Source organism: Fistularia commersonii, chromosome 10 (assembly GCF_037954325.1).
Source record: "Fistularia commersonii isolate RoL2024-O1a breed Wild chromosome 10, RoL_Fcom_v1.0, whole genome shotgun sequence".
In the NCBI taxonomy this organism is placed as follows: Eukaryota; Metazoa; Chordata; class Actinopteri; order Syngnathiformes; family Fistulariidae; genus Fistularia; species Fistularia commersonii.
The window spans coordinates 8,369,995-8,385,264 of record NC_141293.1 but is presented as its reverse complement, the minus strand read 5'-3'; the positions used below and the strand labels follow the sequence as shown (position 1 = coordinate 8,385,264).

The window sequence follows — 15,270 nt, the reverse complement described above, 5'->3', positions numbered from 1 at the left end:
GTGAAGACAAACAGCAGGTGCATTTTGCATGCTAAGCCTGGTTGTTCAAGTTCGGCGTAACTGTATTCATAATGTTTAATACAGCATCACATTTAATGTAAGAACAATGTTTAACATTACACTAAAATTTACCAGCCACATTTACAAACACAAGTCAAAGATTGATTTTTTTTTCATATGATCTTGTCCAAAAACAGATCAGTTTTTGGAGCAAGTAACTAATAAACGAGTGAACATGGAATCAAAGATCAGAAGGTGGCTGATTGTAATTTTCAGTATTTCTAAAATGTGAAATATCTGTCAAAATTCACGTTTAAATAAAGTTCTGCTGAAAACTTGTCCTGCAGAAAAAAAATCAATCACACATACTTTATAACTTGGGTTTTTTTGTTACAGCAATCTAATCATAATGTTTTCCACTGAAAATTGATTTTTAGATGTAAACTAAAGATTTCCTCTAATATTGTAAATTGTACTACCATTGCAATAGGCTTATCACTCAAAATATTAAAAATTACATAGTTTTAATCAATAGCGCTCTGACAGACTCTGATCTACTTTTCAGTTGCCTAAATATTTTTCATATTTACCATAATATAGTACATGTTTAATATATTTAGTTTAAAATAGTTTAACAGGCACTTCAGTTTTCTCAATAAAATGTATGAGTCATTTTATTACCCTATAGAGTATATATCATACTTATAGGATAACATGTCTAGGCTGAGCAATGGAGGTAGTGCTTGACCCAGTGTTTGACAAAAGCAGAAGAGAGATAGACAGTATAATTACACAAGTCATTGGTGGTTACTTTTCTTTTAAGAATTGAAATCCTTTAGAATTGTGCTGTGGTTTTAAAATGTGTCTAATCTTCTGTTCTGGGCCCGATCACAGACTGGCCAACACCCAGTGTTCTGTAGGAGGTCAGGGTTGATTCAAATTCACCTCTCTTGTTTACCAGTCTCTATCAACTATTTCATTCATTTTCCATCCAACTGGCAACTGCTTTAGTTAAACAATTTTGTAATTTACAACAGGAAGGAAATACATTTTGTCATATCTCTCCAGCAGTTTAGACAGACCTATTAATTCTGTATCATCATTCAGCATAGCTTTTGTGAGCATTAATGGGAGACTTAATCTCAGCTAGGACAGGAGATATCACACCTGAAAAGTCATTAAAATTCAGCTCTTTTATTTCTCTCAAGTACTGTTTGACTACAATGTGCTGGTTCTTTCTGCCTCTGTATGTGAAAAATAATAATTTTTCAATAGTACAAGTGTATTTTCCCCCAATGTACACAGAAGCTGTGGTCAGTCAGGTCATTTTACATATGGTCAAACCATTGCTAATTTGTCTTACTTTGAAAATTGAAAAAAACATGCAGAATAATTTTGTCTTGTGGCCATTAAAATCTATTAAACTGTATATATTATATTTATATTTATCTATACTTATATTTATTGTATAAATCAGGGCTGGGCAACCTATGGCCCGTGGGCCACATCCAGCTCGTTGGTCTTTTTCATCCAGCCTGCCAAAGATTGGTACAGAATTCATACTTGATGTAAATGATTGAATTATTAAATCAATGAATGTGGGAGCTCAAACAGGAGATTATTTCATTTTTTGGAGCTACTTGAGAACACTTTAGAATTCTCCAGAGCTGAATGACATAGATCGGCTTTGTGATTAAGCCTTTACTGTGGACATACTGAAACACATGAATGAGCAGGACGTGAAGGGAAAAACTGAGTTGTGCATGAAATGCAAGCAAACGTCAGAGCCTTCAAAACCAAGCTGGTTTTATTTTCAAAGCAAATGTTAGATAATGTTCGGACAAATCTCAGACGAGTCTGATATGTACTGTTAACAAATGCATGTTTTTTTTATATGTATCATATCTTGTGCTTACCTGGCCCCACAGTCAAATCTTACAAGTCAATGCGGCCCTTGAGCCAAAAAGTTTGCCCATCCCTGATATAAATAGAACTTGCTCAGTTCTGTACAATAAATAATATATACATATATATATATATATATATATATATATATATATATATATTCTTTGATGTTCACAATTGCTGCTACCCCATGTGCTCTCCAATTACCCATTGGGGACGAATAAAGTATTCTCTGATTCTGATATCTTGTATTTTTGTCTTGAATGTTTTCTGATTTTGCCGGTATTAACATAAGCATAACCAAAAAAACCTACTTATAAACCTCACTTGTTATGTCTGAACATATTGGGTTTAAAAAAAAAAATTAAAAAGTGCCTTGTGAAACTATCTTGGTCAATAATTCATTTCTAAAAATGAAATGCAATCATTGTCATTGCAGACCATCATTTGGAGTACAAACACAACATTGTCAGCAGAACTCACAGTTAGTTATTTTATTAATTTATCATTTATTTAACTTAATTTTCATCTAATCATACAACACATAATTTGCTACAGTGGCAGTCTCCGGAGGGTTCCTGAGAGGTAAACCCACAGCACGATGAGAAACGCAAGGCAAACTCCGAATTCAGCTCCAAACTTTAAAAAATACAATGCAAATTCTTTACAACACAGCTCACTTAATAAAATGTTTCTACTATTTACAATACCACACAGTTTGAAAAAGTGTTGCAAAAATTTACAACACATCAAGAAAAAAGAAAAAGATGAAAATAGTGTCACAAAATATTTAGGAAACATTAAGGGACAAAAGCTCTGCAAATTTTTCGAACAGGAGATATTGGAAAACACTTCAGATAGCGTGAACCCAAACACATATAAAACACCAACACACCAGGAAAAAAGACAAAGTCATCCCCCAAAAATACATTGAGATGGATCTATAAATTTTGTATTAAACTCGTTTTAAAAAAGCAAATGTTGCAAATAGAAAAGCACAAAGGAAGTGTTTCCCGGTGAAGGACAAAAAATGACAAACATGTCCAGACAAGATGCTTTTTTTGAGTCTCTGGCCTATCATGTTACAAAAGTCACTCCTTTATGTGTTGTGAATGTTTTGCAGCAAGTTTTCTAAAAGCTGGGCATAAGTTTTGAAATGGATGAAGATTTTTTGAATATATTTTACATACTGTGCTTTACAGGGCTGCCATGAACAAAGGTTAAAAGAAAAAAAAAATAAAAGTAAAAATATTGGAGCAAGAAAAAAACAAAAAAAAAGTGAATACTAACCATGTTGCATCTATCTTTTTCTTATTTTCCACAGACTAGAACTGCATTATAATACAGACACATTCATGTTGATTAATCAGCCAGTTCATTCATTCACATTTTTGAATCAACTCAGAGCAACCATGTTGCTTGCACCTCTTAAATGAGTCAAAAGGGAAATCACTCACACTTGCATAGTTAGAGTGGCTTTGGTACCAAGGTTTCCATGTGGCGCTCACCCCTACTGAGGGTTGAAAGTGAATAAGAACTATGTCTGACATTCTCCCCGTCAAGCCCCCTGAAGGAGGGTTTGATCAGATGTTCCTGCAGCAGGGCCTCTGCTCTTCTGTGGCTTGTGCTCTGGAGCTGCTGCTCAAAGTCACAGCGTTGATGGAGCCCCGAGGAACCTCCTTACTGCTCACCTTCCTGTGAATCTCTGAGACCGCAGACACAACCATGTCTTTACATTGAGCAGGGATTTGACAGGAACATGCATTTGTGAAGAAAGAAAAACAAAAAAGAGAAAAAAATCTTTTTAAATATTATAATATGATTCAAGGGTTCTTGGACACAGACTAACATCAAAGTTCTCTGGAGAAGATTTCACCTTCATCACTTTATCAAACAACAAGCAACTGGGCTGGTTTCCCCATCATCTGTAAATGAACTTTCTGTTTGGGTTGTATGTTAAAAACCTGTGAAACATAGATTTCAAGTTGTTTGTTTGGAGGTGTTTTTGTTAGGTTAGAAGTAAATAAATCAAACAAATAAATAGACAAAAAAATCATCCAAAAACATTTTTGAGAAGTTTGGGAATCTGGACCAACACCTATGTTGCAATATTTGGACACACAGAATTCTGAAAAGTACTTGACAATATTAGGAATTTACATTTTCACAAAAATGACTGATTCAAGCCTGAATTCCTTGAAGTCTGCATTTTAAATACAAAGATGAAGACATAGATATTTTCTTCTCTCATCTGGCAAGTGGCTGTCTAAAAAAGTTTTAAATCGAAGTAGTTGTCCAAGTCCTGTGTCCAATAAGGGCAGCTCTATCAGCAGGTTTATCCACTTTGCAGGACATTTTCTCTCCTTTCAAGTTTTTCCGATTCATCTGTTACCAAAAAGTTGGCAGAAACATTTTCCTCCTCAATCTTGTTTCAGGCTGGAGGATCAGCGTGGAAGCATATGACATTGTTCAGCTGTTTTATTTACATCGAAATCAAGGTCAACACTTCAGTAGCTCTAAAGCTGGAAACAACATCTTTTTTTCTTGTGCAATTGTTTCATGTACTTGGAAAATGTACCCAGCTTTCTCTTCGCGTGGGTAAATAATGGCAGAATTTTTATTTCGGGATGATTTAGTCCTTTAAGTACCAAGAAAAAGCACACATGCAACTAATTTTAGACCTCAGCACAGGCCAAAAATGTGATGGAAAACAAAAAGAAAACACAACTTCTCGGGCAATATGTTCCAGAGTTGCTCCTTCCACTGGAGATTAATTTAAAGCCCAACGCCAATCAAACCGATGCCTCTTGACATTAAAAGGTCATGTTATCCTGACCTTTTCAGGGCCCAGACTTTCTCCAAAACCCCACTGGCTGATATGATCAGGGTCACATGGCAAAGAGTAGTTACCATGTCAGTGAGAAACTTTGTGTAATCAGGCTTATTATTTAAACATCTTTGGGGAGGAGCATAAGGGGGAAGCCGAATGAAACCAATGAATCAGTGGAACAGAATGGACACAAATACCCCCTGCTTCTTGTTTGACAACTCAGCATGTATCATTCACACATCTTAAAGTAAAAGATCACTGAGGGAGCAAAGATCCCTGCTGGGGTCTGTGCAATATTTCCTGAGAAATTAGTAAAAATGCCTTTATGACACAAAGCTTAACAGATTTGTTCTTGACCTGTGTGCCAACCCAATGAGCTGGTTGGAATGAAAGTCTGGCTTGTTGTTTTTTTTTACTGTTTGTAAGAATTTTGAAAAAGAACACAAAATACACAAAGGCCTCAATAGAAGAAGGTAAATCAAATTAACAAACAAGACATGAGAAAAGTCATGAATAATACTCAAATAAAATACATTACCAGCAAGGACATTGTTGAACGCAGCTTCGACATTAGTCGATCCCAATGCTGAAGTCTCCAGAAATAAAAGACCCTTCTTTTCTGGATACAGAAACAAAATACTTAATGAGAACTTATCATATCATTGTGATTGTTATTGTATATTGTGTTACCAATAGTATGCATGCACAATCAATTGCCCATGATATGAGATTTTAGATCAACTTAGCTGTCTAAAAAGTAAGAAGTTCTAAAACAAAATACGAAAATCAGCATATATTATTGTGTTTAGGATTTTGTTGTGCGATTCAAGCCTGTAATCAAATTTGTTATTTTAATCTCCAACTATCGGATTATGTCCTCTCTGACATGAACTCCATCCTCCTTGTGATATATCCATTCTCGATTTGAATTAATTTTGTGCTTCCGGTTTCAAGCTTTTGATATGGGCAGGATAGAATTTAACAGCACTTAGTCCAGGTTTTCTCTGAATATTTTTTTTCCTTACCAAGTGGAACTTTATTATCTCACACACCTTTCAGGCTTCTGAATTAAATATATTGCCATTGTGTGTGAGTGTGTGTGTGTATTGTCAATTAAAACCGAAACAACACCGGCAAAGGGCGTATTTTAATTCTCAGCAATTGGATTGTATCTCAGTACCTGCATAGCTTTTGGCCTCTTCAGCGGGCACCGATCTCTCTGATTCCAGGTCAATTTTGTTGCCCACCAGCATTACCACGATGTGGGGGTCGGCATGTTCATACAGCTCCTTCAGCCAGCGCTCAACGCTCTCATACGTCAGGTGTTTGGTGATGTCATAGACCAGTAGGGCACCCACCGCTCCCCTGTAGTACCTGTTGAGTCACAACTCAATTTGACATTATTGTGTCAGATACAAAAGACAAAATAAGTGTGAGGTTTGAAAGTACAAGCACAACTGATGCCACTCCCTAAATACTGTATATAATTGCAAATTGCCGCCCTTCATTGAGATGTTAGTTGTTTTTTTTTTAAGTCTACCATGTTGCTTATGTCACTACGATATCATTAATACTTTTGCAAGTCTATCAGGCATTCAGTTCAGACAGCAAAGAAGAATTTTATTCTACAAAGAAACACATTTCCTGACTGTGCATATGACAATAAACACTTTGAATCCTTTAAATTATTTTAATCAGTAACTGTTTTTGTTGGCAATTTTTGAGAATTTTGCTCAGATTACTTTACTGGATTTTATGATGTTTAAGATAATTACTGAATTACTTTTTTGCATACTTGTTTTGATAGTTTAAAACTATCATTATTATTTGCCAATTTTCTTGAGATTTGTTCTGCATCTTGGTGATGGCTCTCTCTCTCGATGTATACAGAGTATTCCAAACATACTGTATATCCATCCCAGCTGTCATTGGGCGAGAGGTGGGGTACACCCTGCCATTCAATCGCAGGGCCACGTACAAAAACAGAAAACATTCACTCGGAGCAATTTTCCCGATTATATATATCTATATTTAAAAAAAAAAAAAACTCCAAAACACACACACACACACACACACACACACACACACACACACTTTTGTTCCCCATTCTGTCTTAATTAAGATATAATATGCAACTTCTCCTGTTGTCTATTTAAAAAAAATGACAGAAAATTGTTCAGATTTCATGACCAAATCAATACTTCCCTCACAATCAAATTATGGCTCCCCTCTTTAGACACAGTAATTAATTCCAGTTTAATAGGTCTTAGCAGCTGGTTAGAGCTCAAATGGGAAATTCCATGGGAGGGACAAATTGCAGACGGGAGTAAGTCGGCACGTAATTACTCAAAAAGCCAAGCTGTCAAAGAGGCTGCCCATCTCGCGGTGTAGGATATCCCCAGAATTTGTTTTTATCCTGGTCATGAAAATAAAACTGACAATGTTCCATTGTTTTAAAACCAGTTTTGTCACATTTTGGGTCCTTCTGCTTTACATTAACAACAAAATCAAAGAGAATAATCTGGGGCATATTCATCATGCTAAAAGCTTGAACCAAGGCCCCTGTTCGTAGCAAGCGCAAGGGAGCTTGACGGAGATGGGGTTATCAGGATTAGCTGGTGGTTTGTGGTCATATAAAGACACCCCTGTGGATCACTGCCTGCCCTCACTTGTGTTTTGGCTGATAACAGTACCGCCTTAAAATGACAACATCCATGTTACTAAACAGCCCCACATCAAAACAAAAGACATGAAATGTTTAATCTGGAAGGTACTGTATCTTCACCCTTTTCTATGCTAGGACACGTATACCATCAAAGAGCCACTCCGAACAGACAAAAAAAAAAATACTTTGAGTAATCAGTATTAGATTTATCTGGCTATCATTTTATAAAAATCCTTCAAATCCCACCTCCTTCCTTTTCTAACTGAAAATTCCAGAATATATATAAATATTTGCACAGCTGGATACAAGATGTCTCCGACTTAACTGTACTATAAAATCAGTGTTTGTAACCTGGAGTCTTTGACCGTAGTTACCATCCATCATACCCACCAGGTGGGGCTTTGAAACCATTTGATTAGAGCCTCCATATAATATTGATTATTTTGGATTTTAAAATTTACACTGTATGAGCCACATACATGCTGTATGTGGCTCATAGGGTGTCTGATTTATAATACGTTTAAATGCCATTATCCATCAAATATCCATCAATTCCACATCAAAAAAGTGTGTTTTCATGACAAATGAAAATCAGTGTGGTTTCATAGAGATGTGAGAATAAACTTTACACCAAACTAGAAGGAGATAGTTGGTTACGTCATGTGGACATTGAGACTTGGAGGTTCAGTAACCATTGTATGTTCATTAGTTGACAACTTGAAAAACAACACAGTATCAATGTTAGATGTCATCAGGATCTGTCCGGATGTCCGGATACTGATGAAATCACCTGCATTCAACCTATCATCAACATCTATGGAGCATGGGGGCGCCATTTGAGAATGTAGATATAGCCAATTGTTCAGATCAGAAGTAAAAGATTAACCTGTAACATTTTCATACTGTGTGAAACTGCTATCAGCTGACTGATTTGCCTGCCAGGCTCTCGACCAAAGACAGGATCCAAATCCTCTGGTTAACAGATAAAATCTCTGACACAAATCTGCAGGTAATGAGTTACTGATGCATATGTAGTTTTAATACTTCAACAAAAGGTGTTTGGAACAAAACTGGAGGACATTCTAAAAAAATGCAGGAATTTCCCAAAGGGGTAAACCTCACAGATACATATATATGTTTGCTTCAGAGCTAAAGTGTGTGTGTTTGTGCAGTGTGTATTTTCCGGCTGCTGTGAGTCACTGCACTTACGCTGATGTGATGGCCCGGTACCGCTCAAGCCCGGCTGTGTCCCAGATCTGGGCTTTGATGGTGAAGCCATTGAGCAGAACTGTCCGCGTACTGAACTCCACTCCGATGGTTGTGCGACTGTCGTGGGTGAACTCATTCTTGGTGAAACGGGACAGCAGATTGCTCTTTCCGACACCAGATTCCCCGATTAGAACAACTACGGAAAACACAATACACAGAATCGTTTTTAAAAAGCAGCAGTGTGCTGTTGAGGGCTTAAAAAAAAACCCAGACCCAACCACAAGTTTCAACGGCCATTCCACCGATGGCCAGAGAAAACTCACATGATATTCTGATCAATTTCGCTGCAAAACATTTTAACCCCGGATTTAATTTCTAGTGCTGAAAAATGACGAGCATTTCATCAATTCAAACATTTTTACTTTTTCTATTGGATGAATTGAGCTATAACGAAAATATCACATTATTAAAGCAGCACAGATTTGAATTTGCTCAGGCTCAGCTAAAATAAATTATCTGGGCCGAGGAAATTTTGTTGAGATGCTCGGCTGGTTTCGAGTTGATAAAAGACAGACTGAAAGGTGTCACACAGAGTGATGAAGACAAACACAGACAAGTGAGCCGATACCTTCGTGCTTCTTCACAAGAAGGCATTTGTCAAGGTGCTTCTTTCTTGTATGTACTACAAAACCCCACTCTCTACTATCTGGCACAAAGGTTAATTACAACATAAGGGAGATAATGTTCCATATTAAAAACAGCAACATCCCCAGGTAGTTATTAGTTGTCTTAGCTAAAGCATGCAGAGCAGCGGGGACATGTGGAGAGATGGGGGATGGGGACTTGTAATGAAATGTATTTCATTAGGCGAGTATTATGACATTGGAAAGTCAGTCTGCATACTGGGGAGGTGACGAGAAAATTAACAATAAAAAAACACACAAAAAACACAAGACCGTGGGAGGTATAGCAAAGAGATTTAGCTCATGATGAGCTTGTTGGTGGGCAGGTGTTTCATCATTTTTGTTAGACTTTCAAAAATCAGCTTGGGAAATCAACTGATCATTAGAATAAGCTGAGTGAGGTTTTCCACATCAGTTAACAGATTTAAATGGCACTGAAGTGATGACATCTTGCAGGTGGGTCTTGAAAATATCTATTTGTGTTTGTCATGTCACATGAACACAAGAGACAGACCAAATAACTTTTAAATGTTTTTTTTTTTCATCTCAAATGGAGTTTAGTACAATTGTCAATAACACGGTTTCATACTTTAAAACACATCCCACATTAACACAACTTCCTGTGGAAAACATAGCAGTATATCTGCTTCTACCTCCTTCTACCCCATCCCCACATCCCCCCACCCAAAAAAATACACAACCTGAGAGACAGAAACCTCTCACAATGCAACCATTGTTTTTTTTAAAGCGTGAACTGATTCTGCATCAGGTGGAACAAGTCAAGCTGCTGCTTCCTTTCTTCTCGATCAGCGCTGCCTACATACTGAGCAAATAAGGCAAGAAAGAACACAGGCTCCCTCCTCTGTACATTTCATTGACTAATGTTTGGGTTTCAGTTGGACTTGCTGACTCACAGAGAAAAAAAAAGGCTTGGCTGAGCCGAAACAGTTAGGAAAGTATGACCACATTCAGAAGATACAGCTGCACAGGGATATCTGCAGGCTTTCATCTGATTAATTCAGGGCAACTTCTGAGTGCTGAGATAATTTGGTTTAGTAAGTTTCCACTGCCATTAAATGTGGATCTACGCCTCATTTCCACATATTTTTGTTCAGTGCCTGTAATTCCATGTAATAAATGGGTTAGCCTCTATCTACTAACGCAACCGCACTAAACTTAATTGTGCTGTTACAAAGTTAAAAAAAATAGTTCAACCACAGCTTTTTTTCAGTATCTACCCACCCCAAGCCTGAAAGATGGTGAGGTGTTTTAGTGACACGGCTATATCAAGGTATTGTTGTTTTTTAAGTTTGTTTGTTAAGTTTCTTCTCATTCATTTTGTTATGTTTGAATCTATGTCACCATCGGTTCCATGGAAGAAAAATTCCTTTAACTTCAAAAGTGAATGTAAACTATTTTAAGTAATCCCCTTTCAGGGCTACAGATTGGTACATTTTCAATTAGCTGTTACCCACCAGGATGCCAAGTTTCGACACAGGTTTCAAACTGTGCTGTCAGGCTGTTACACAATGCACACTGGCACAAAGACAAATTTCAATCATTCATTATCTATACGGCTTATCCTGCTCTTAGGGTCATGGGGGGTTGGAGCCTATCCCAGCCATCATTGTGTGAGTTGATCACAGGGCCACATATAGAGACAAACAACCACCCATTCACACGTCTGGGCAATTTAGTTGCATGTTTTTGGACTGGTAGGAAAGCTGAAAACCCAGAGGAACCCCACAACGCAGACAACGGAGAATGTGCAAACTCGACACAGAAAGGCCCCCCATCGGGATTGAAACAGGGCCTTCCTGCTCTGAGAGGGAAACGCAAACCACAGTTTCACCGTGCCGCCCCGGTAATATTTAATGAGATCCATCGCAGTCATTGTTTTAACACTGGTTGACGTAATTTGCTGATTCTGCCTCTCGCCCTCATATGAGGACTCAGGATGCAAGAGGTCAAATTGACAACATGGACTGTGTCATCTGACTGGACAACCTACTCAAATTGTCCCGCATTTATGTTTTCAATTTTCTCTGATTTACTCGGAGACCTAACTTCATTAGGCATGAACAGGTCATTTACCTTGGGGTGTGCAATGAGGACATTCCTTATAATTTCTCTGATTAATAATTGAGGAATCTTACAAATGGCAAATGTTTCATTTAAAAGTTATGTTGACCATTAGAAAGATAAATTAGGGGATCACTTTAAATTCACATGTGCTTCTCTTTTTGGAAAGTCAACATTTTATCAGACGATTCAAAATGTCTTCAGCCATAAATTACCATTTAATTATTTAATTGTACTGTAATCAATTACATAACTTAGCCATTTCATATGGCGATTTTATCAGTTTTGGCGAACTGGGGGGAAAACAGGACTCATTTTCCTTGCCTGGAAAATGTATCAATTTTTTTTCTGGAATTTCGAGGAACTGTGAGAACTCTGATCCACTGAACTTCAGTTCAGATTAGTTACGATACATAGTTACATTTTTCACTGCTCAGTGTAAAAATAATTATCAGTTTTTCATTTTTAAGACAGTTTGGAAGCAACATGGAATGTTTATGGAATTTTAGCAGCAGGGACCTTTTGAACTTGACATCTACAGTAACTTCCATTTATTATTCACTTATCTCTGTACTTGTAAGAACATGCACCAGCAGTTTTTTTTTCTTCATTTTTGTCTCAGATGAGAGGATCTCTAGTTCTGTACATTTCACCTGAAATTTTTGGTCCAGTCAAGAAATTATTCACACATTTTTCCTTTGTTTCTGGTAATTGTTCACTCACTGTTTTTAGTCGTGCTTTCAGTTTTTGATAAAAGACTACCTGATTCCTCCTCTTTTCTTCCACTACTCAGTAACTTCTTAAGCAAACAATATAACTAGTCTCCATGGTGATTCAGGTCAAGCTTCACGCCAGCCTGCTGGGTCGCCGCTGAGAAAGCTAAGGGGAATTTTGATGCCATTACAGTCTGCTTCTGTTTTTTTTTTCATGACCTTCAGGACTGGAATTGCAACTGTTTCTACTACTGCAAGGAAACCTGGAACTCCTCAAGGGCCTATTCAGTGGACAAAAGATTAATCCTGACATGCTGATAATCCTTTGTTAATATTTTGATTGCTGTTTGTAAAGTACTGATAATTGAAAAAATGGGGAAGCATATTTTTGTTGGATCTTATACTGTATCTATTTATTTTCTGTATATATGTAGAGTACACACTATACACATGGGTGGCACAGGAGGTAGAGCAATTGTTTTTGGAACCAAACATTCCTGATTTGATTACCGGCTCCTCCAAGTGTGTTCAAGTGTTGTTGAGCAAGACACTGAACCGCTAACTGCTCATGGTTCATCCATAATGGGTTAATTGTAGAGAACAAATTTCCCCATGGGGATTAAAAAAGGATAAATTATTATTGAACTTTTTTGTTATGATCTTACGAGTTCCCTAATATCTGTGAGGGCATATGAACATTTTAGACAAATGCAGGCAAAAGTCAAATGCTTTTTCTTCAAATCATTGATTTAGTATCAGCATGCCGATGTTGACGTATGATTTGTATATGACTGGAGGTAAAAAATGTCATTGCTTTCTTTCAATGAAAATGCACAGTTGATTACATTTTGAGAGTCCCCAGCCACTACAGTCACACATTCGAAATTAAACCCAGATTTGAGGCACATTTGGGCCTCGTCCAGGACACTCTTGGCTCAGTTATGACGGTAGCGAGTCTTGTTTGTGGCAAATGTAATGAGCCAGGTTTGTCTTGGGCCAGATATAGGCCCATTTATGGCAGACTTAAGGCTCAGGTCAGGAAGCTACACTGGAGTCATGCCATCAGTGAAGGCAGAAGACGTGAACTGAGGTTCTGGGCCATAAGGAGACCAAACGCACACTGGCATCTGGAATGATTGGCAGAGCAGCATCCAATTAAGTACATGGTTATAGATGACATAGTTCGCAAAGGTGTTTAATTGGAATCAGTTGTATACACCAAGGAGAGAAATATCAAACATTAGATAATTGTGAGATTGAAGCATACTGGTGAATACTTGTTGAAATCTTCTTGCCGTGGCAACTGGACTTTAATTTTTTCACTTGAAGACGTTTCGCCCCTCATCCGAGAGGCTTCTTCAGTTTTTCCTTACTCCCGCACAAGTCGATGGATGGTCATCCCAAATTGTGCAGCAACATGTCTGTGGTTCTCATTCATCCAGGTCATGATGAATTCTTGTTGAAATCTCCTTGTTGTGGCGACTGGAAATGCTTCAAGTGAAGAAATTCAAGTCCAGGCTTCTTCAGTTCGGAACTGAAGATGCCTCTCAGATGAGAGGTGAAACGTCTACAAGTGAAGAAATTCAAGTCCAGTTGCCACAACAAGATGTCCACAAGTATATATATATATATATATATATATATATATATATATATATACATACATATATATACTGCTATCCCTTGTTTGTTTTATTATCTTTCCCTTAGTAAATTAACCTAATGGTGGTCAAAGTGATGAGCAGGTATGAACTGTCAGCATTAAAAAGGGGAAAATAAGTAAGCCAAAGATTTCTTAATGCCCATTGTGGAATGACTTAGACGTGCAAGAAATTCTTTTATCATTAGGAACAATTTTCCTGTAAATAAATCAATTGCCTGAAAATTAGCAGAACAAATTGCAACATGGAACCTGTTGAAATTATATAAAAACAGGCAATAAATCAAGTTTAAAAAATATCTGGAAATCCACAGATATTCAGTTTATTTCAATGTAGTTGACAGGCTTGACTTTAAAGTATTGCCTGTCCTAACTTCCTTTTCCTGAAATTTTCTTTAATTGATGTACATACGACTTTACTGAATTTGACTGAATCTTTTTTGTCCTTCACTGTCAGCACCTTTGTATTTCAGTGTCTGATTCAGCACAAATATTTGCTTTTACTAGAATTGTTTTTTTCGCTTCTGAACTTTGATTATTACACTGATTGTATATCTGCATTTGAGTGGCATGTATCATAATGAAAAAAATATAATTGTAAATAAATAATTTTAAAATTCATGGCCATGAAGAAAAATATCTGAACATAGTCTATAACTTCTTGGTCCACCTAGCACATTCACTGCATTTAAAAAAAATATAGGATGCTGTTCCTCTGTGAGTTGGAGGTCAAATAGAATCGGAGGTCCAGCTCAGTGCTGGAAAATCACATCCTGATGCAATGAAAAGCCATTTACGGTCTCATTTAAATATTTAGAATATGTACTTGAACTCTTGTCTGCATTCCTCTCTGGTATTTAACCATGAGACAGTAGTGATATTCTGCACTGAAGGCAACTGATAAGCAGGAATTTAAAACGCATTCTGATTTAAACAATAATCTCTCATAAAAATTCAAAAAGACACAATCACAAAGCCATAAGACTACAGTCTGACTGCAACTCTTTATACCTGAACAGTTTTTAAACAACAGTCACTGGGGCAAATACCTCAGCAATTCTATACAGCAGTAAGCTGAGTGAACTTTAATTATCTAAACTGTCATATAGTTCACTGCAGAGCTAATATTGAACAAGGAGGTACAACTCAGAGGAGGAAGGCATGATAGAAACCGCCCGTCTCGTAAGGAGCAAAAGGCTAAAATGAAATGATCAGGAGAAACGACAGGCTCACCCTTGAAGACAAAATTGTAGGCCTCATCTGACCCCATGTTGTGTCCATGCAGTGTCCCTACTCCACAGTTCTGCAGCACCCAGAGGCTAGATGTCAGATGACACCGAGATCGGACCTGCCCCTCACAACCTTGGGCTTCAGGACAGAGGAGAGCGCTCCGGGTCGCACCAAGGCCTCCCTGGTTAATGGCAGGCTGTACTGTTTGAACAGGACATGTGGAATGAAAGAAGCAGGTCGTTGTGCGGGAGAGGGGCGGGGTTTCCTTCAGGGAGTGTCGGGGCAGCCATGGA

The 15,270-nt window shown here is 37.5% G+C and overlaps 1 protein-coding gene across 1 annotated transcript; it reads right to left on the bottom strand.

The window, feature by feature from the left end:
- Nucleotides 1–2,387: 2,387 nt before the first annotated feature.
- On the bottom strand, nt 2,388–15,226 carry rab25b (RAB25, member RAS oncogene family b). The gene is made up of 5 exons (XM_086153562.1): nt 14,981–15,226; nt 8,610–8,805; nt 5,916–6,109; nt 5,274–5,354; nt 2,388–3,610 (listed from the first exon to the last, which is right to left on the bottom strand). Exons 1-5 carry the CDS (start codon nt 15,015–15,017, stop codon nt 3,489–3,491), a joined length of 630 nt encoding a protein of 209 aa, XP_086009688.1. The 5' UTR covers nt 15,018–15,226; the 3' UTR covers nt 2,388–3,488.
- Between the last annotated feature and the right edge of the window lie 44 nt (nt 15,227–15,270).

Coding starts and splice junctions, on each gene's coding strand:
- rab25b (XM_086153562.1), bottom strand. CDS start 15,017: ATGGGGTCAGATGAGGCCTACAATTTTGTCTTCAAGG. Junction 8,806..14,980: donor CTACAATTTTGTCTTCAAGG/GTGAGCCTGTCG, acceptor TGTTTTCCGTAG/TTGTTCTAATCGGGGAATCT. Junction 5,355..5,915: donor AGAGGCCAAAAGCTATGCAG/GTACTGAGATAC, acceptor TTCTGTATCCAG/AAAAGAAGGGTCTTTTATTT.